This window comes from Tenrec ecaudatus, chromosome 16 (assembly GCF_050624435.1).
Source record: "Tenrec ecaudatus isolate mTenEca1 chromosome 16, mTenEca1.hap1, whole genome shotgun sequence".
Lineage (NCBI taxonomy): Eukaryota > Metazoa > Chordata > Mammalia > Afrosoricida > Tenrecidae > Tenrec > Tenrec ecaudatus.
This window is the reverse complement of record NC_134545.1, coordinates 30,711,872-30,728,971: the sequence shown is the minus strand read 5'-3', so window position 1 is coordinate 30,728,971 and position 17,100 is coordinate 30,711,872. Positions and strand designations below refer to the sequence as shown.

General features: G+C 50.4%; 1 protein-coding gene across 1 annotated transcript; it reads right to left on the bottom strand.

Annotated features, from left to right (window-relative positions):
- Nucleotides 1-921: 921 nt before the first annotated feature.
- Nucleotides 922-16,554, bottom strand: UFD1 (ubiquitin recognition factor in ER associated degradation 1). Its single transcript, XM_075534097.1, has 12 exons — nt 16,404-16,554; nt 13,511-13,643; nt 12,902-12,934; nt 10,877-10,998; nt 9,672-9,802; nt 7,882-7,954; nt 5,155-5,223; nt 4,366-4,431; nt 4,016-4,063; nt 3,479-3,567; nt 2,284-2,365; nt 922-1,023 (listed from the first exon to the last, which is right to left on the bottom strand). The coding sequence occupies exons 1-12, from the start codon at nt 16,404-16,406 to the stop codon at nt 949-951; spliced, it is 924 nt and encodes a 307-aa protein (XP_075390212.1). The 5' UTR covers nt 16,407-16,554; the 3' UTR covers nt 922-948.
- Nucleotides 16,555-17,100: the final 546 nt, after the last annotated feature.

Below are 17,100 nucleotides of genomic sequence, written 5' to 3'. Positions count from 1 at the left end.
GGGCTTCTTTTTCTTTGAAACTTATTGTTCTGACATTTTTACATACTCACTTACTGCAATTAAGTCCAAACTGACTCAGAACAACTCTAAAGGACAAGGGAAAATGCCCCTGTGAAGGTCCCAGACCATAACTATACAGGACTAGAAAGCCCCACATTTCTTCCGAGGAGCTGATGGTGGTTTTGAACTGCCAACCTTGTGGCTCACAACTTAAAATGTAACCACTACATCAGCAGACTAGGAGAGAATGAAATAATCAGAGTGACGATCTACTGCCAAGTGAGCACTAACCCAAACACCACTGGAGCAGCAGAGCCATGGGTCACTTTATGCAGCAAAGCTGGGCGTGCAGGGTCAGGTAGAGGGGCAGAGGAGAGCTGGTTTTCAGCACGGACTGATTTGAATCTCCACTACTGGGTTTCATTGCAAGTTGTTTTAGGACCCTAAAATGAGTGCCAAACGAGACAGTAAAAGCAGGTAGTGTAGGCAATCTGGGTTTTCCATCCAAGGAATGGGACTTAAAAAATAAAATCAGTACGTAGAATAAAGAGAACCACCTTTTCTCCAAACGCTGAATGGCAACCCGAGAAGGAAGATCTGGGGTGCCAAACCGAGATTTTCTAAGCCCAAGCAAAGGGCCTGAAACATACAACGACTTCAGTGACATCAGAGAAGGACGTCTGGAGCTAGATAGAGCCAGGAATCCCCCCTGGCTGCCAGGGATGAGAAGACTGGCTCCTGCTGAGCCAGGGGCAGCCCCCAGGAGGGTGGCCATGGACTGCTGGACCTCACAGGGTGAGCTTCTCCTGCCTCAGACAAGTCTGACAAGTCCACCACATGAATTCTAACTCATATGTATCTGGACCATTGGTCAAGTATCGCAAGCCTGTTCGAGCCAGTAACCAAACAGCAACGTGTTGTAGTGACTTTATTTTCCAATTAGTCAACTTAGGGTTTTCGACCCTTTTTACGCAACGACTGGCCTTCTCCTGAAAATGCGACGAATCGGCCTCCAGCATCATCCTGGGGGGGGAGGGGGGAGAGGAGAAAGTACTGTTTTCAGTAAACCCTGTGAGATTTATAATACAGGTCTGATTTCTTCTGTTGTTGATGCAGGTTCCAGCCAGCCAATTCTCTTACTTTGCCACTCTTTGAAATAAAATGTACTTTAAATATAAAAAGAAACGGTATTTCGCTCACTTGGGAAAAAGTCAGAGGCAACAGCTGGGAGCCAGTGTCAGCCTTTGCCCCAGGTGGAAAGTATCTACAAGACTCCAAACTCACTGCCATTGAGCCAGTTCTGACTCAGAGCAACCCTGTAGGACAGGGGAGAAGTGCCCTATCGTTGTCCTGCAGATCAGCTGGTGCTTTTAACCGCTGTCCCTGCAGTGAGCAGTACAGTGAGAAATCCCGCCATCAAGGCTTCTAGAGACGAAAGCAGACAAAGCAAAGCAAAGCCCCCAGCTACTTTTCTGTACATGGTTGCATACACTGTGATGGAAGACCTAGCGAACACCCTCACAAAGGAACGAACCAGCCCTGGAGGAAGTCCAGCTAGCATCTGACCCAGTAGTGCAGTGGGTTAAGTTGGGAGGCCAGTAGCAGTTCCAACTCACCAGCCAGTTCCTGCCCTGTCCGGTGGGTTCACAGGGAGTCAGAAGCGCCTTGGTGGCAGTGGTTTAAGTTTCTGAGCACCTAACAGTGACTCTCTCAATAGGTGCTGTGTCGCTCTAAATCACCATCAATGGGTAGCACGGGTGGCGCCAGTGGTGTGGCACCAAGGGGCAGACAAGATGGGACGTGATTAGGCTCCAGCTGCTCACCACCTCTCACTGCCCTCGAGAGCCTGGAAAAAGCACTAAAACTCAAACCAGCAGAGCCGCAGGATAACTGACAGCTGTCCCAGAGGCGTGAGCATGGGGCCTTCCTCTCACCACGGGGTCATCACCCCATCCCCACACCGGCCATCTGTTCGGCTAGAAGAAGCCACCCATGGAGACTGGCTGGCAGCTCAAGAGTTGCAGAGTGTACCATCACCTCAGGGCAACAGCACTCTGTCGGACAGGAAGAAGGGCACCAGCTCTCCTATGTCCGAGCCTGGATGTGTGACCTCAGGACATGCTCAGCATCCCATGCAGATGCCCTAAGACTCGGACAGCATGGCACCCAAGAAGAATGGGAAGAGATGAGGGGCAGGTCACGGAAACATGCTTGTGAACACAGCAAGAACCTCGTCACCATGATGTGAATAAACCCCTCTTTAACAACGATAGACACACTCACCTCTTCAACCTTTTTGACCAATGGACGAGAATTCCTAATGAAAGTGATTTTACCAAGTTTAAATTCGTAATTGGGAATCCCTCTGTAAAAAAAAGAGAGACAGAGAGGGGTGAACCCTTGTTCCAGCAAAGAGATTAAGAAGTCATTTGTGACCGACATGTCTTTGTGGGGGCCCTCACAGTGTCGACTCCCTCTGGCTGGCCCTCAGGCACTCCAGCACTGGTCCCAGAGGGAGGCAGGCTGGTTGTGGTGTTGGCTGCCCCATCATCAGTGGCTCCATGGTTGGGGAGCTGCAGCTGCTGGGCTAGACCTGCACTGGGGGTGTCTGCAAGCATGAAGCCCTCGCTGTCCCTGCCCTACCTCTCACCAAATTCCTTAGGAAATTTCCTAAAAAATAACCAGGGTCCTGATTCAGTCCGACAAACACTAGGTGGCTGATAGGTCATCCCTACCATTACGGTAGTCCAAATCACACCACAGCGTCCCTAGAGGACAAGGTAGAGCTGCCCCTGTGGGCTTCCAAGGCTGTCACTCTTATGGGAGCAGACAACCTCCTCTTTCTCCCTGGAGTGGGGTGGGGGTGGGGAGCTGGTGGGTTCAAACCACCAACTTCTTGATTACCAGCTGAATGTTTAGCCACTGTGCCACCAGGGCTCCTTTCAAGGGCGCATCTCATTCTGTCCAGTCAGTTCTGACCCATAGCCATCCTATGGGGAAGTTTCTGAGGCTATCAATCATTAAGAGAGCAAACAGCCTCAGCTTTCTCCTGTGGAGTGGCAGGCAGGATTGAACTGCCAAACTAGCAACAGGTGTACCAGTCCAACACTTAATGCACCGCACCACTTACAGGGGTGAGTTGAAACAGACAGCAGGGAATCGGCAAAGAAAACTCGGGAAGCTAAAGTCACAGGACACGAGTATTATTTCGTACCACCGTGAGAACAAGCAGGGGCGTGGTGCCCGGCCACGGGAAACCTGTGGGGGACGACTGGAGGCAGAGCTGGAGAGGCTGGCCTGCAGTGGGGAGGCAGGGATACATTTCCTTGGGATACCCCTGTCTCTGCTAGGACAAAGATGAGCAGCTAGTCCCACTGACGTCTCCTCAGCAGGGAGGGTGGCCACTCCATCTGGAGCTCTGCACAGACCCACCGGGATGAGGACAAAGCGCTGCCAAGAGTAGAGCCGGGGAACTCACCTTTTAATGTCGCCGGGCTTGATTGGGGAGGGACTGGGCTCAACGCCCTTCTTTTTCCCATCCAGTCTGTTCCCAGAGCCAGAGAAGGCCTGCAAGGCAACAGGAGACACTGGGAGGCCAAGCTGAGGGCAAGCCCATGCCAGAGGGGAGGCAGGGACAGGGACAGAGCCCCTCCTACTTCCTGCTCTGCTGTTCAGTGCTGGCAGCAGCAGCCCTCTGCCCACACAATCCCCCAGGGCATGCCTGACAAGGTCTGGCCCTTGCCAAGGTCCATGCTGCGACAGTACTGTGGCTTCATTTCCAGCCTGTTTCCCAGCGCCCCACCCCTACACACCTGTCCACCTGTGTCTAGTAGGAAGCCTGCCCGATTGAAGAGGTGGGGACGGGGCAGTGCATGTAACTTACTTGGACAAAGTAAGTGCCAGAATCACAGGTAAACAGACACCCAGAGGTTTGAGCCCTGCCAATGACCAAGAGGGAGCCCCGCGCTCGGCCTCCCCTCCAGTGGCACTGGAGGGTACAGGGCATACTACTCACTCGGAAGCCCAGCTCGCCAGCATAACCACTGTGGTCAGCTCCGCCATCCTGACATGGAGAAAAGACAAGTGAGTTGCTGGGTGTGAGGCCCCAGTTTCTCCCGGGAGCCTCCCACTGTCCTGCTGTCACCATCCTGTCACAGTGAAGGGCCACTGCTCCCCTAGGTGTGGGTGGGAGATGAGCAGGGAAGGTGACTACATCTGTATCAGCACCAGGAGCAGCATGGGGTCCAGCACCAGCACCAAGCATTACCAAACTCAAGCTCCCTCTGTAAGCCCCTCAATGAGGCATCCTTACAATACACGACAGAGCACACAGAGAGTCAAGATGCCACGACAGAAGCAACTCACAGCTGACTCCTCATGCTGGACTTGTCTTTCGGGTTCTTTGTAGCCCAGGGGAGCATCAAAGTCAACCTGTTCCCAAGAGGAGAAAGAAAGGGTTGAGGCCCAGCCCTCTGTTGTTTTGCTTTTTGATTTGACGTCATTGGAGATCCACATCATCCGTAAGGGATCAGCTCTAGAAACCCTTAGATACTTGGCCGTGTTTCCCCCCAAGGCAACATTTGCAAAATGAGAGTGTGATTATCAGCAGCCATAGGCACTGCCCACTAAGCATATTGAGATCCCCTGGTTTTACATGCGGGTATGTCCTAAGTCGTGTCTAACTTAACACCCAAGCGGGAGCTTTGTAGCCCCCTCACAGCAGGCCCTTCATCTTCCTGGGCTGATGTCCTCTCTTAACGAGCCTACCTCCCTTCTGCTCCGTCCCCCTGCACCTCAGCCCTGGTGACTCCGCATCGTCTGTTCTGTCCCCGTGGTTGTGCAACTTCACAAAGGTTATATAGAAGTAGCCCGGCAGAGGGGACTTCAGAGAGTTCATGGAAAAATGGAATGACAAGGGGATGGAACTTTCTGAAGCTCCCTGCTCTAACCACTGGAGGCTGTGGGGGTGGTTTGCTATCTTCAAGGATTTCCCAGCCTGGTGAGTTTGAGCTGAGCTGAATGCACCCGATTCAGCACAACCACTGGCCTGAAGTCAGATCACATGGTCAGCAGCCCCTTTCTGAGATGCCTTCTTGGGGCACACTAGCCTGTAGGGTCCGTGGCCCAAGCTCCGTGCCCAGAACCACTACTCACGTTCATGTCGCACTCGATGATGGACACAGCCTTGTCAGGTTTGGTCTCCATCACCCGCAGCTCATAGATCTGGGGAGAACATGAGGTTCAAGGGTGTTCCATGGCAGTCCTTGGGGTGGTGGCACTCTGCTTCTGCAGGTACATCATTTGCGTCCACCATGGCCGCCCTGAGCCCTCAGTCAGGCCCCTAGCCTTGACAAGCTTTCATAAGAGGGTCAGCTGCCTTTAAGCTCATCAGAGGCTCTGCCCCACCCAAACCAAGGCTAACCCCACAATGGCTAGCGAGTCCACTCTTACTGACCTTCCGAAGAGCCTTGGTGGTGTAGTGGTTACGCACTAGGCTGCTAATCTCACCGTGAGCAGCTTGAAAGCTGCAGTCATCTCCTTAGGAGAAAGATGAGGTTTTCTCCTGCCATCAAGAGTGGCAGTCGTGGAAACGCACAGGGGCAGGTCTGCCCCGTCCTCTAGGCTCACTGTGACTCGGAATAGACACAAGCTTGACTTTCGGTTTTGCTGACCTTCTGAAACCCCCCTCGGGCTTCCGAGACTGTAGAAGCCTTGACTCTCCCCTTGGAGTGGCGGGTGGGTTCCAAACACACATCTGGAGGTTAGCAGCCCTGTGTAGCCCACCGTCCCACCAGGGCTCTCTGAATCTCCACTGCGGTTCAAATGAGACAGCATGTTAAAATGCAGACGGCTCTCTCGGAGTTCATTCTCGGCACATATGGGGAAGTGTCAGAGCAAATTTGATGCTCCCTCTGACAATGCTAATATGTAGCCCCACATGCCAAATGTGAGAGGCGGATTAAATGAATTGTTGACTCCCATGTGTATATTGAGTATACAATGAAGCACTAACCTGCCAACAGAAAAGAAGTTTAAGACCCAGTCCTGTTGTGTCTAGAAGGAGCTCTCGTGTGTCGGAAAAAGGGATGTCAAGAAATACAAATGACAGAACTCACTGCCATTGAGTTGATGCCAACTCAGAGACCCGATACTTCAGACAAGGTAGAACTCCCCCCTGTGAGTTCCTGAGACTCTGATTCTTGACTTTCTCCGGTGGAGCGACTGGTAGTTTCAAATTGCTGACCTCTCAGATCACTGCCCAATGCACACGCACTACCCCACCAGGGACCCTCCTAAAACTGATCTACTCCTGGTGAAAATAACCGGAAATGACATAGTCAAGGGGAGATGTGGCCATGGTTCGTTTTTACCCACACCGAAGTCCCTGGAATAATAAATGAAGAGAATGGAATGTCCCCACACTTTTTGAAGTCCTCTCACAGATGGTGCCTTTAAGAGAATGACTGCTGGAGGTTCCACTTATGTTTGGATCCTGCTTTTGATGCCTGGCAACCTTGTGTGAGTTATGTGTGATGGCTGTTTTGTTTACTAGGCTTCATCTGCATATGTGCCCATTTATTTGCTCACCATTAGGCAGGGACCCAATGCTTCCTTCCTTGGTGATAGATGTGTGAAGTTCACGCTTTAAGAGTAAACCAATAGGACTCTCAGATGTTGCTTATCGGACAGTATCTTTCCCCCTTCTCTAAAGACCCGTTTTGGACAGTTTCTTTCTCTGGGCACTTTGGGAATATTCTGTTATTTCTGGTTGCAACTGTTTCCATTCAAAGAACAGGTCTTTGCTGTCCTTTCAGAAGTAGTAACAGTAGTGACTGAGTTCTCATTGCTATGAGTCTCTTACTGATCAGTCCTGTTTGGTATGCATTATACTTCCTGTAACTATGGCCTTAAAAATTCAGCTACTCAACAGCCTCATTTGCCAAGAGAATAGCTACCATTATTGAATTTTTTGGATCAAGATCCCATACAAGGATTATGATTCTGAGGGGGAAATACAGTACAGAATTGGACTTCAAATTCTCATAGACTAAAGTCTCTGGAGCCAGGAGGGTAGAAGAGCTCCTGAAACTAGTGCTTTGGGATGAGCTTTAAGTCTTAAACCAAAAATACTTTCAAAGTCTTAACTGTCTTGAGCATTACACTCTCTTAAGAATTACCATATATACTTGTGTATAAGTAGAGTTTTTCAGCACCATTTTTAGGCAGTTTTTGTGGTAAAATCAGGTGCCTCGGCTGATATTCGGGTCGGTTTATACTCAAGTATATAGGTACCTGTAGGTGTTCAAATTTACAATAGCAACCAATAAGTTTAGAGAACCTTAGAGGGAAATGAATTTATGTTAATAGAAAAGAACCACACATACACGACAAGAATGGTTATGCAACTCCAAGAATATAACCAAACTCACTAAATTGACTCTCTAGAGAAAGCTGAATGGTATATGTTTTGCTGTGAGTATCCTCAAGAACAAAATTACAAATAACACTTAAAGGGAAAAAAAGGGCCCTCTCTCCTACCAAAGTTCAACTCTCTCATTACCCACAGCCATTCCTCCTTTCCCAAACCCTGGGTCCTCTGTGATGAACTGACTTCCCATTTTATTATCTCCTTTCCAGCTGTGTTTAATCTGTTGCTGACCTATTTGTCCAATTGCCCTTCTTATTCTTGAGAAGCCTTTTGCTGCTTGCTCAACTTCCTGCTTGTTTTTGGTCATCTTTGAATGTTTTAGACACAGTTGTTTTGCATTTGTACTCTGAACCCCAACACTCGATTTTCGTAAATAATTCTACAACAGCTTTTGCTCTTTCTGCTCTGGTTTTCCTGGAAGGCCCGGTTTTCCCCTCAGGCGAGCCTCTCACCTTCTCATTGTAGTTGATGGCGATCACGTCCCCCGTGGTCAGACAGGCAAAGTTTCTCAATGCATTTTCTAATCTGCAGACATGTACGTGTCAAGGCAGCATGGTAGTATCTCACAAACCTGAAACAAGCTTCTAGGAAGGAGGAGCGATGCTAGGTTGACAGACACAGATACAATACAGTGGGACACATAAGACTCCAGCCCTGGAAACACTAGGGAGCAATTCCACTGTCTATATATGAAAAATTTTAAAAAGCTAGTAACAAGCCCACCCAGGGGCTCCACGGGAGAAAGACCTGGCAATCTGTTCCCATAAAGATTCCAGTTTAGAAAGTCCTCGGGGGCAAGGCTACTGTCATACGGAATCAACTCAAGATGCCCCAAACAACATCAGCTTATCAACCTCTGCAAACGGTGTTCATTTTTGTCTGTAAACGACAAGTGCTCAATACAGTTGATTTTAAGTCTGGGAGCAGAGAGGAAAAAGGTGAATAAACCATAAACTCAGGAGACAGGCTGTCTCAACAGTTTGTCAGAACCAAACCCGAGAGCTTTCGAAAATGATTTGTGTTTGGATCTCAACACATACCAACCCTCAGAGAATTGGCCAGGTGTGCTCACTTCAGCTCAACGAATGAGGTCTCCAGATTTCCCAGAGGACAGCCCCACCACCCACCTCGGTGCTATGTGCTGCCAGTAAAGCACACAGCTCAGACACAAACCAGGACAGCTGGGGGTGACCAGACCCCGGTGGAGAGGGTAGAGGTGGTTCTTCTTCTGTTGTGTTGTTCTTATTTTTACCTGCCAAGCTGTCATATTGTTGGGTTCCACAACCCACGCAACCTCACTGCCATCGAGTAGATTCCAACTCACAGCAACCTTACAGGACACAGGAGAGCTGCCCCTGCGGGGTTCCAAGACTGCGGATAGAACATCTCATCTTTCTCCCAACGAGTATGAATCAAAATAGGAAGGAAGATAGAGAGGGGACAGGACTCCATAGCCTCAGCAAACCAAAGAGGCCTGCAAGCTAGAGATCCCAACCTTAGTCCACACGTCTCAGGATCTTCACTGACTGTTCATTTCCTAAAACTATGACCTTAGAAAACACCAAATGCACTGCCAGAGTCGATGCCAACTCATAGTGACTGTGTAAGACAGGACAGAACTGCCCTTATGAATTCCTGAGACTGTAATTCTTTATGGGAGTAAAGTCCTGGCTTTCTCCTAAGGAGTGGCTGGTGGTTTTGAACTTCTGACCATGTGGATTGCAGCCCAAAGCATAAGTACTACGCCACCAAGGCTCCTCACAGAATAGATGGGCCTTCAAAAAGCTGGTTGGAATATGGAAGGTAAAAGATGATTTCGATTTCTCCTGCACCCCGCAGCTTTCTGAAGCCCCCTCACATGTTTTCCACCAACCTGTGTTCACAGGAGACCATTATAAAACACCAGAGCTCCATACCTTTGCTTTCTTATAATGGAGAGGTAGAGGAAAATGCACCAAATCAATTCTCCCCGACCCTGGGTAGATGCTGACTGGCAAATTAAGGGCTAAGAAGCCAGCAGGTCCCTAGCAGGCCCCTCTGCCCATCAGAACTCATTTGCTCGCTGGCAGGAAAGTGGATGGTGGGTGGGCTTAGTGTTGGATTCCTAAGGGAAGGGCTCCACGTCCCCCATCAGGAATGCCCAGAAAGGGACCAGCGGAGGCATTCTCCTGGAGGGCCCACCCATGGCAGACCAACATTAGCCGGCACCCCCACTGATGGGAGCTCCCTTATTTGAGGATACACGGCTTTGGGGTTGGTGATGTCCAGGAAGTCAGGGCTCTGAGGCTGGAATTTGGAATAAGTGGCCACTTGCAGGTTGACACTCTCCACTTGAACCAGCCCCCCTTCTTCCAACAGCAAATTCTGCATCATCTGAAAAGGGAAAAGAATGCTCTGTGAAAATCCAGGACCCCCACCACCACTCAACACCCTCCAGAGCCCCTGCAACAGAGTGGATTCTCACTCAGCGTGTCTCAGAACAGCTCTGTGGGGCCTCAGAGACTTTCAGCTTTAGTCAGGAGCAGACCTACTTACCTTTACCCCTGGGGCATCCACCAGTCTGGACTACTGACCTTCAGGTAACAGCCCAATGCTTAGCAGTGTGCCATCAGAGGTCCTCTAGCCCAATGCAAAGGCTTCCAACTACTTGATTTATCAAAGGCAAGTACGAAGGACAAAGGGGTGAGGCCCAACCAAGGAAAAGAACCCAGGTTCCAGGTGACAGACCATGGCCACTCAGCTTGTGCTTTCCATGGGCCCACAGGGAAGCAGGGTCAGGGGACAGTGTTACAGTCCATCCTCTCCTGAACTCCGCTGACAGAAGTAGTTGCTCTCTCTAAAATGCTGGCTCGTGGGCCCCAAGTAAACTCTGAGGAACTTCTGCCCAGCCCTGCCCACGACTTCAGCAGATCATTCTAGAGTGCAGAGAGCAAGGAATTGCTTCTGTGACAACTCTGCAGCGTGCTTCAGGGAAAGTTGCTTAAAAACAGCAACAGCATAAAGAAACCCACTACACCACTGGGACAGGCTGGGGAGAACACAGCCCCCAAATGGGAGGAAAAGCAATATGCTTCAGAAATACCCTCGCTCTGTGATGAGAGCCTGAACAGAAATCACCGGGTGTACGGTACGGCCAGGGCGACGACTCCCACCAGGACAAGTCTTCAAGCATACCTGTGTGTATGCTTAGAGTACACGAGGCCTTGTTTAAGACCTGCTGCTGAGACACACTCCTCTGAAGGACCGAGTGACTGACCAAGTACAAGTCAGAGCAGAGGATTCCCCTGCCTCATCCCATCGGACACAAGAAGCTGGCTGCAGGTGGAGCCAGGACCCTCATTCACACTGCCCCGGGGAGGGGGCGGGCAGAGGGAAGTCCCAGCTCAGGACGCCCTCATGCCCTGTGGCAAGCTTACTCCTCTACTGAACCTCATGAGCGGCACTCACCCAGTGAGGGAGGTAGCAGATGCCCTCGTCAGCCACGAACTCCAGCACACCGCAGTGCGTCATACGGTCAGAGTTCTTGTTGGTCAGTTTGAACAGCATGGGGTAGGTGATGTTCAGTCGGCCTACGAAGGAGAGAGGCTGTGAGCCCTTCCAGGAAGGACAGCTCATGTTCACCCTGAGCCCTCCCCCAGAAAACAGGCTGCCTGGCCTCCCGCCAGCCAGAGCAGACACACACACTCTCTCAAGTGGTACTTGGGCCCTGGCATCTGCCAACTGGTTGCTTCCAGGCTGGGAGGAGCCACTCGCCCCCTCCCTGGGAAGGAACTGGGATCATTTGGGGATGCCGCAACACGGCTTTAGCGATGTTTCAGGAGACAGTTAAAAAGCACTCGGCACTACAGGATTGCTGAATTGAAATCGAGTGGGTGGCAGTGAATGAGTGACTCTTGAGTTCCTAGTGAATAAGCTAAGGGCAACATCTTGCCTTTGGGGCTTCCTGGGCAAGAAAGGCAAAGGGGAGGAGCAGGTGTAAGTAGACACTGCAGGGGGCACTGTTGAGAGAGAGGTCTATGGCTCTTGTAGGATAAGTTCTCCAGGCAGGACACGGGGCATAGGAGTAGTCTGTTCAGAGAATGACTGGCAATAAGGTAGCGGCACAGGTTGGTGATTCAAATCCACCAGCCACCCCTCAGTAGAACGATGAGACAGTCTGCTCCTGTTAAAGGCTTAATCTTGGAAACTCTGCAAAGCAGTTCTAGTTCTACTCTGCCCACCTGGGCTGCTATGATAGGGATTTCCGTGGTAGCAGAGGGGTGGGTTGGAGAGTACAAGGCAGGACCTGGGGAAGGTCCAAGTGGAGTGGGGCACCATACCAGAACATGACTGCAGGTGCAAAGGGCTGGTAGCAGGCACTAGAGACTGCTGGCACACCAGGACTGGGAGATGCAGTGTGGTTCTGAAGGTCACGGTTGGTGATTAAAAGAGAGCCCAAGAGACTCAGGGACCTGAGGGAGGGTTCTGAGGCAGTAGGGACAATATGGAGTGTAGCCTGGGGCCCTGGTGAATCTTCCTAGACCAATGAGCTAGGCACTACTTTTTCATCTGTGGAGGAGTAAAGGCATTCAAGTTAAATTATTTACCAGGCTGTTGGCCCAAGTCTGGGAGCTTAAATATTAAGCTTTACTATCTGTAGCTTATGTTTTAGGCAAACAGGTCAGTAAGCGCTTCACCCAAACTCAAGAGGTACCAACACCTCTTTTTGGGGTCTTACTAAAAGGAATCAAATCAGGTCAAGGTGGCTTGAGCAGGAAGCTACAGAGCCTCCAAATGCGGTCCTGCCAACAGGGACATGGACTCAGCAGGGGATGCCCTAAGTCTCTAGAAGCAAAATCCATGCTGCCTCCAGAACAGAAGTCTCCAGGGGGCTCATGTTGGAAGAGGGGTGGGGGAAGAAGAGGGCATCAAGCCTCTGAAAACCCAGGGGGTTGGGGGTGGAAGCACCTTTCAGGGCAAAAGGCAACAGCACAGGTGGGGCACATGCTGATGGGGAGATGTGACTGTGGACTAAGAACCTCAGGCTGGGAACTTAGGAACTAAGTTTCGTGGGCAGATGAGAAGGTTGCCTCTTTCAGCATCGGCAGGCCAACTGACCTCCAGACCCTTTGATGAAAGCCTCAGGGGTCCAGGCAGCATCGGGTGGCCCAGCACTCAGACAAGAGCTGGACATTCACCCTTTCCTTCACTCCTGCCCATTGGGATCCTGGTTTCCAGCTAGGTGGGGTAGTGGGGACAGGGACCTATATAGTGTTTAAGGCAGTGGTGACACTAAGTCCTCACTGACCCAGCACCCCACCTGTACTGCTCAGGTGGCCACCATGCCACACCATCTCCATCCAAGGCCCAGTCCCAACCCAGCATGAGACATGATGCCGGAGCCCCGTGAGTGCACATATTGAGGAGCCAGGTCCAGCCGTCCTGCTCACCAGCCACAAACCCTGTGTCACCAGTCACTTTCAAGATACTTACTGAGTTGATCAAGGGCCGATGGGGGCATGATTACTGCAGAAAAAGTGAGTTTCACAGTATTAAGAACACAGATGTACAAAATATATTAGATAAAAATATATACAAACACACATTAATTTTAAGCAGCATTTGGGGGCAGCTACAATTTTCTTAATGATCAATCAGAATTATACATATCATTTATTTGGGGGACAGAAAGGCTAGCAGGTAATCTGGCGGGTACAGCGAGTAGCTAAGTGAAGGGTCAGTGGTTCAAACCCACCTGCTGCTGAGGGAGAAAGGTAAGGCTGTCTGCCCCTATAAAAACTGACAGCCTCAGATGCCTTAGGGGCAGTTCTACTCTGTTTTAGGGGGTTGCTATGAATTGGAATTGACTAGACAGAACCGGCTAGAATGGTTACCTGCCATAAAAACCAACTCAGTTAGGAGTCTCCCTCCTCCCTTCTTACACATTTAGGACAAGCAGCAGTTTTCTTGTGACTGAACACAAGCTTCAGGTTAACATGTGCAAAACAATGACTACAGGAGGCCAGGGCCCTGCAGACTTGAGCAGGGTTGGGGGATAGGGATGAGGGGTGGTTTCTGTACGAAAGAAAAATGAGCACATACTCTTCCCTCCTTTCTCCACATCTGACCTGTCATTAGGCCCTGCCAGCATCGACACGGAGAAGCAGCGGTACTGTGTGGAGAAGCGACTCTGGAAGACGCGGGGGATCGGGTGGTCAAACATGTTGAACGAAAACTGTAAGAGAGAGGCCACCATGAGGATAGAACAAAGGTGCATTTCTTCAGATTGAGCACCAAATCACGAGGGGGTAAAGAATACTGCTATGTGCCAGAGGTTCCCTGGTGGCACAGTGGGTTAAGCGAGGCATGTGAACCGGCCAGCCATTCCATGCAAGAATGAAGAGGCTGTCTGCTCCCATAAAGAGTTACAGTCTTGGAAACGTGAGGGATTCTGGGAGCTCCTGTATTCCTCCTGGAGGCAGGAGACTCTCTCTGCTCACTCCCTGGGAGACACTGCAGCTGACAAGACACATGGTACTAAGGTAGAGGCCTGGGAACTAGAGAAGCCACATGGAGACCCCTGGCAGCGCTGAGATGCTTACAACACCACTGGATCCACAAGACCTCCCACCCACTGGCCTGTGATCCTCCTGCATTCAGCATCATTGCATGTGTTTTATGAGTCTGTAGAGGGCTTTATAGAATGGTATCGAACATATGGGCTAATATCAGTCTTATAGACTTGATCTGAACTGGGCTGGGATGTTTGCTCACTCATATATAAACATCTTTTTTAAAAAAAACAAAACACCTCTTTCTTATACACATGAGTATCAATGAATTTGTTTCTCTAGTCTACCTAGACCAGTGGTTCTCAACCTTCCTAATGCCTCGACCCTTTAATACAGTTCCTCATGTTGTGGTGTCCCCCATCCATACATTTTCATTGCTACTTCATAACTGTAATTTTATTACTGTTATGAATTTGATTCCCCTGTGAAAGGGTCATTAGACCCCCAAGGGGCTCTAGACCCACATGTTGAAAACCGCTGACCTAGACTAACACAGGACCCAAAGGACACCATCTACCCTAGGGCAGGGTTCCATTCGGGGTAGGAAAGGAGGTGGAATGGAAACAGGAAACGCAGGGAAGAAGTGGGATGAGTGATCCATACTGTGGGAGAGCCATCAATGACATGAACCAAATTGTGTCTCAATTGCTGAATGGAAAACTGATGTGCTCTGTACACCTTCACTCAGTTCACAGTAGACTTAGTCAATCAAACCCATGTGCTTTTTTGCTCTCAAGAGGTCTCTTAGCAGTTTTTAAATTTCCACCTCTCTTTGGAGCAGCAACGTACTTCAACAAAACTGCTGACAAAGACCTACCCAGTGAAAAGGAGCGTCTCCAGATGCTGAAGAGCAGAGACATGGAGGCCACACCTGACTAGCTCCCACGACGCTACCTCTAGGTGGCTTCTTCTTTCCACAGCAAAAAGAGGAAAATGCACAAAGGTTGCAGTACCTTCCTTAACAATGGACCTTCAGAACACCGGTGGAGCTATTTTTCTGTCCTACCATGTTTCTTTCCTTTATAATCTCAAAGGAGCCCTGGTGGCACTGTGGAGGTGCTGGGCTGCTAACTCAAAGCCACCAATGAGGCTATCTGCTCCCATAAAGACGGACAGTCTTGGAAGCCCTACGGAGCAGTTTCACTCTGTCCCATCCGGCTGCTCTGAGTCAGAAGTGACTTCATAGCAGGTGGTTTCCTTTGGGTTGAGCCTCACCCCTTGCACATTGTCGGGCATCTATCAGTCAATACGTCTAGTAAATGTATGAACTTGAGCTCACGAGTATGGTTCGACATGGACGGACATGCTTAAGGTAAACTCCACTAAAATTAGCAAGGGACACACAGGCACTGCTGTCAATAGTTATAAGGAGATAGAGCATTGCCAAGTGTCCGCAGGCAACCCAACTGCGCAACAATTCTCCCGCTTACTGCATGACCTCCAGTGAGCGATCTGCCTCACCTCTCCAACCCTCTAGTCCTCTGTGGTTAAAATTGTAACAGTGATCCTTGCCTCCAAAGGGATTACAGAGATTAAACAAGAGAAATACAGTAGGAACAACAGACAGTAAGTTTTTCAAATATAAAGGCAGTCTCCAAGTATTAGCTACTAGTATTATCATCACTAATAGGAGCCCTGGTGGAACCTCATTGGGCTGCAAACTCTTACACCAGCCGTTCAAAACCACCAACAGCTCCAGGAGAAAGGGCGGGCTTTCTGCTCCCTAAAAGAATTACAGTCTCGGGAACCCACGGGGACAGCTGTCCATTAAAGTTGGCTTCAACTTGATGACAGTAAATTCTGATTTTTATTCTCATTAAGGAGCTCTGATGGTGGTGTGGGCTGCTAACCCCGAGGTCCCCAGTTCAAACCCACCAGGCACTGAGGGAGAAAGCTGAGATGTACAGTTCTGGGGATCCCTCTTATAGATGTTATGAGACGGAATTGCCTAGATGGCAATGGGTTTGGTTATTGAACCAGGTCACACAATTCAGGCATTTGAGTCAAGGGCATTTTCTGTGGGCCATCGCCGGGCCTGCTTTCTGGTCCCAGCAACCTGTTTGTACCCAATTTATGACCAACAACTGTTCGAGCCTTGGGGGCGCCATGGGCTAAGCATTGGGTGTGCTAACTAAAAGCGCCCACGAGTGGGTCGAATAAGGCCTTCTGTTCTTAGAAACATTTAGTCTCGTAAACTCTTCGGGCTTGCGGAGTCGGAATCGACGGGTTCCTTTCAACACCCTTTAGGTGCACTCAGGCCCCCAAAGGCGAACGGACACACACGTCGATGGCTGGAGGCGCTGGGAGGAACGCTGAGCCGAGCCCCGCTGGGCACAGGCCGGGTGACTCGGCATCTCCGCTGGTCACCCCTCTCCGTCCAGTCCTTCCCTGGGCCACCCCGGCCCACGTCCGACCGTGCTCACCATGATGGACACCTCCGCCCTGCAGGCGCTACTCCTCGCAGAGAACGCTGCGTCAGACGAACAACGCCCGGCTCCCTCGCACGGCTTCGGACCCCGCCACCAAAACAGCGCGTCCGACTCCCGGAAGACCGAGCGGAAGTGGCGGCCAGAGAAGTTCCCAGCTCCCAAGGGGAGGGCTTCAGCCGGGGTCGACTCCAATGGGAAACAAGAGCTAAATAAAAGACTCGAAGGCTTGGAATTTCTCACTAATAAACACGAAGACTCTCCCCTGAATGAGTGGCCATGCTAGTGAGCATTTTCTTGTTAGTTTGACGGACATCTGTGCTAGGACTCCCCTCTCATCGAATTTAGTACGATCCATTCTCTCTTCAGACTACACTACCCAAAATGCAATTCGACCTCCCGGCCGGAAGTGAGCGCCTTGGAGCGAGAGCTTTTCGGAAATATAGAACGGTCGTACGCATACATGTAATTTTTGAACGGAAGGGTGGTTTTTAACAGTTCTTTTCCATGAGTTTCCATTGGGAGGTAATAGTATTCCTCTCCCACAGTAACAATGTCCACCAAGACTCGGGCTTCTGGGAAATGGCTGACTGAGGGGAAGGGGAAGCAGAGTTTGCATCCTGCCAGCTTTGAGGCTCCTTTAGAGGCGGGCCAGATTTGTCCATCCTTGACTGGTGGTGCGCTAGTGCCCGCC

Coding starts and splice junctions, on each gene's coding strand:
- UFD1 (XM_075534097.1), bottom strand. Junction 5,224..7,881: donor CCATCAACTACAATGAGAAG/GTGAGAGGCTCG, acceptor TGTTCTCCCCAG/ATCTATGAGCTGCGGGTGAT. Junction 3,568..4,015: donor CTGGCGAGCTGGGCTTCCGA/GTGAGTAGTATG, acceptor GTTGCCTTGCAG/GCCTTCTCTGGCTCTGGGAA.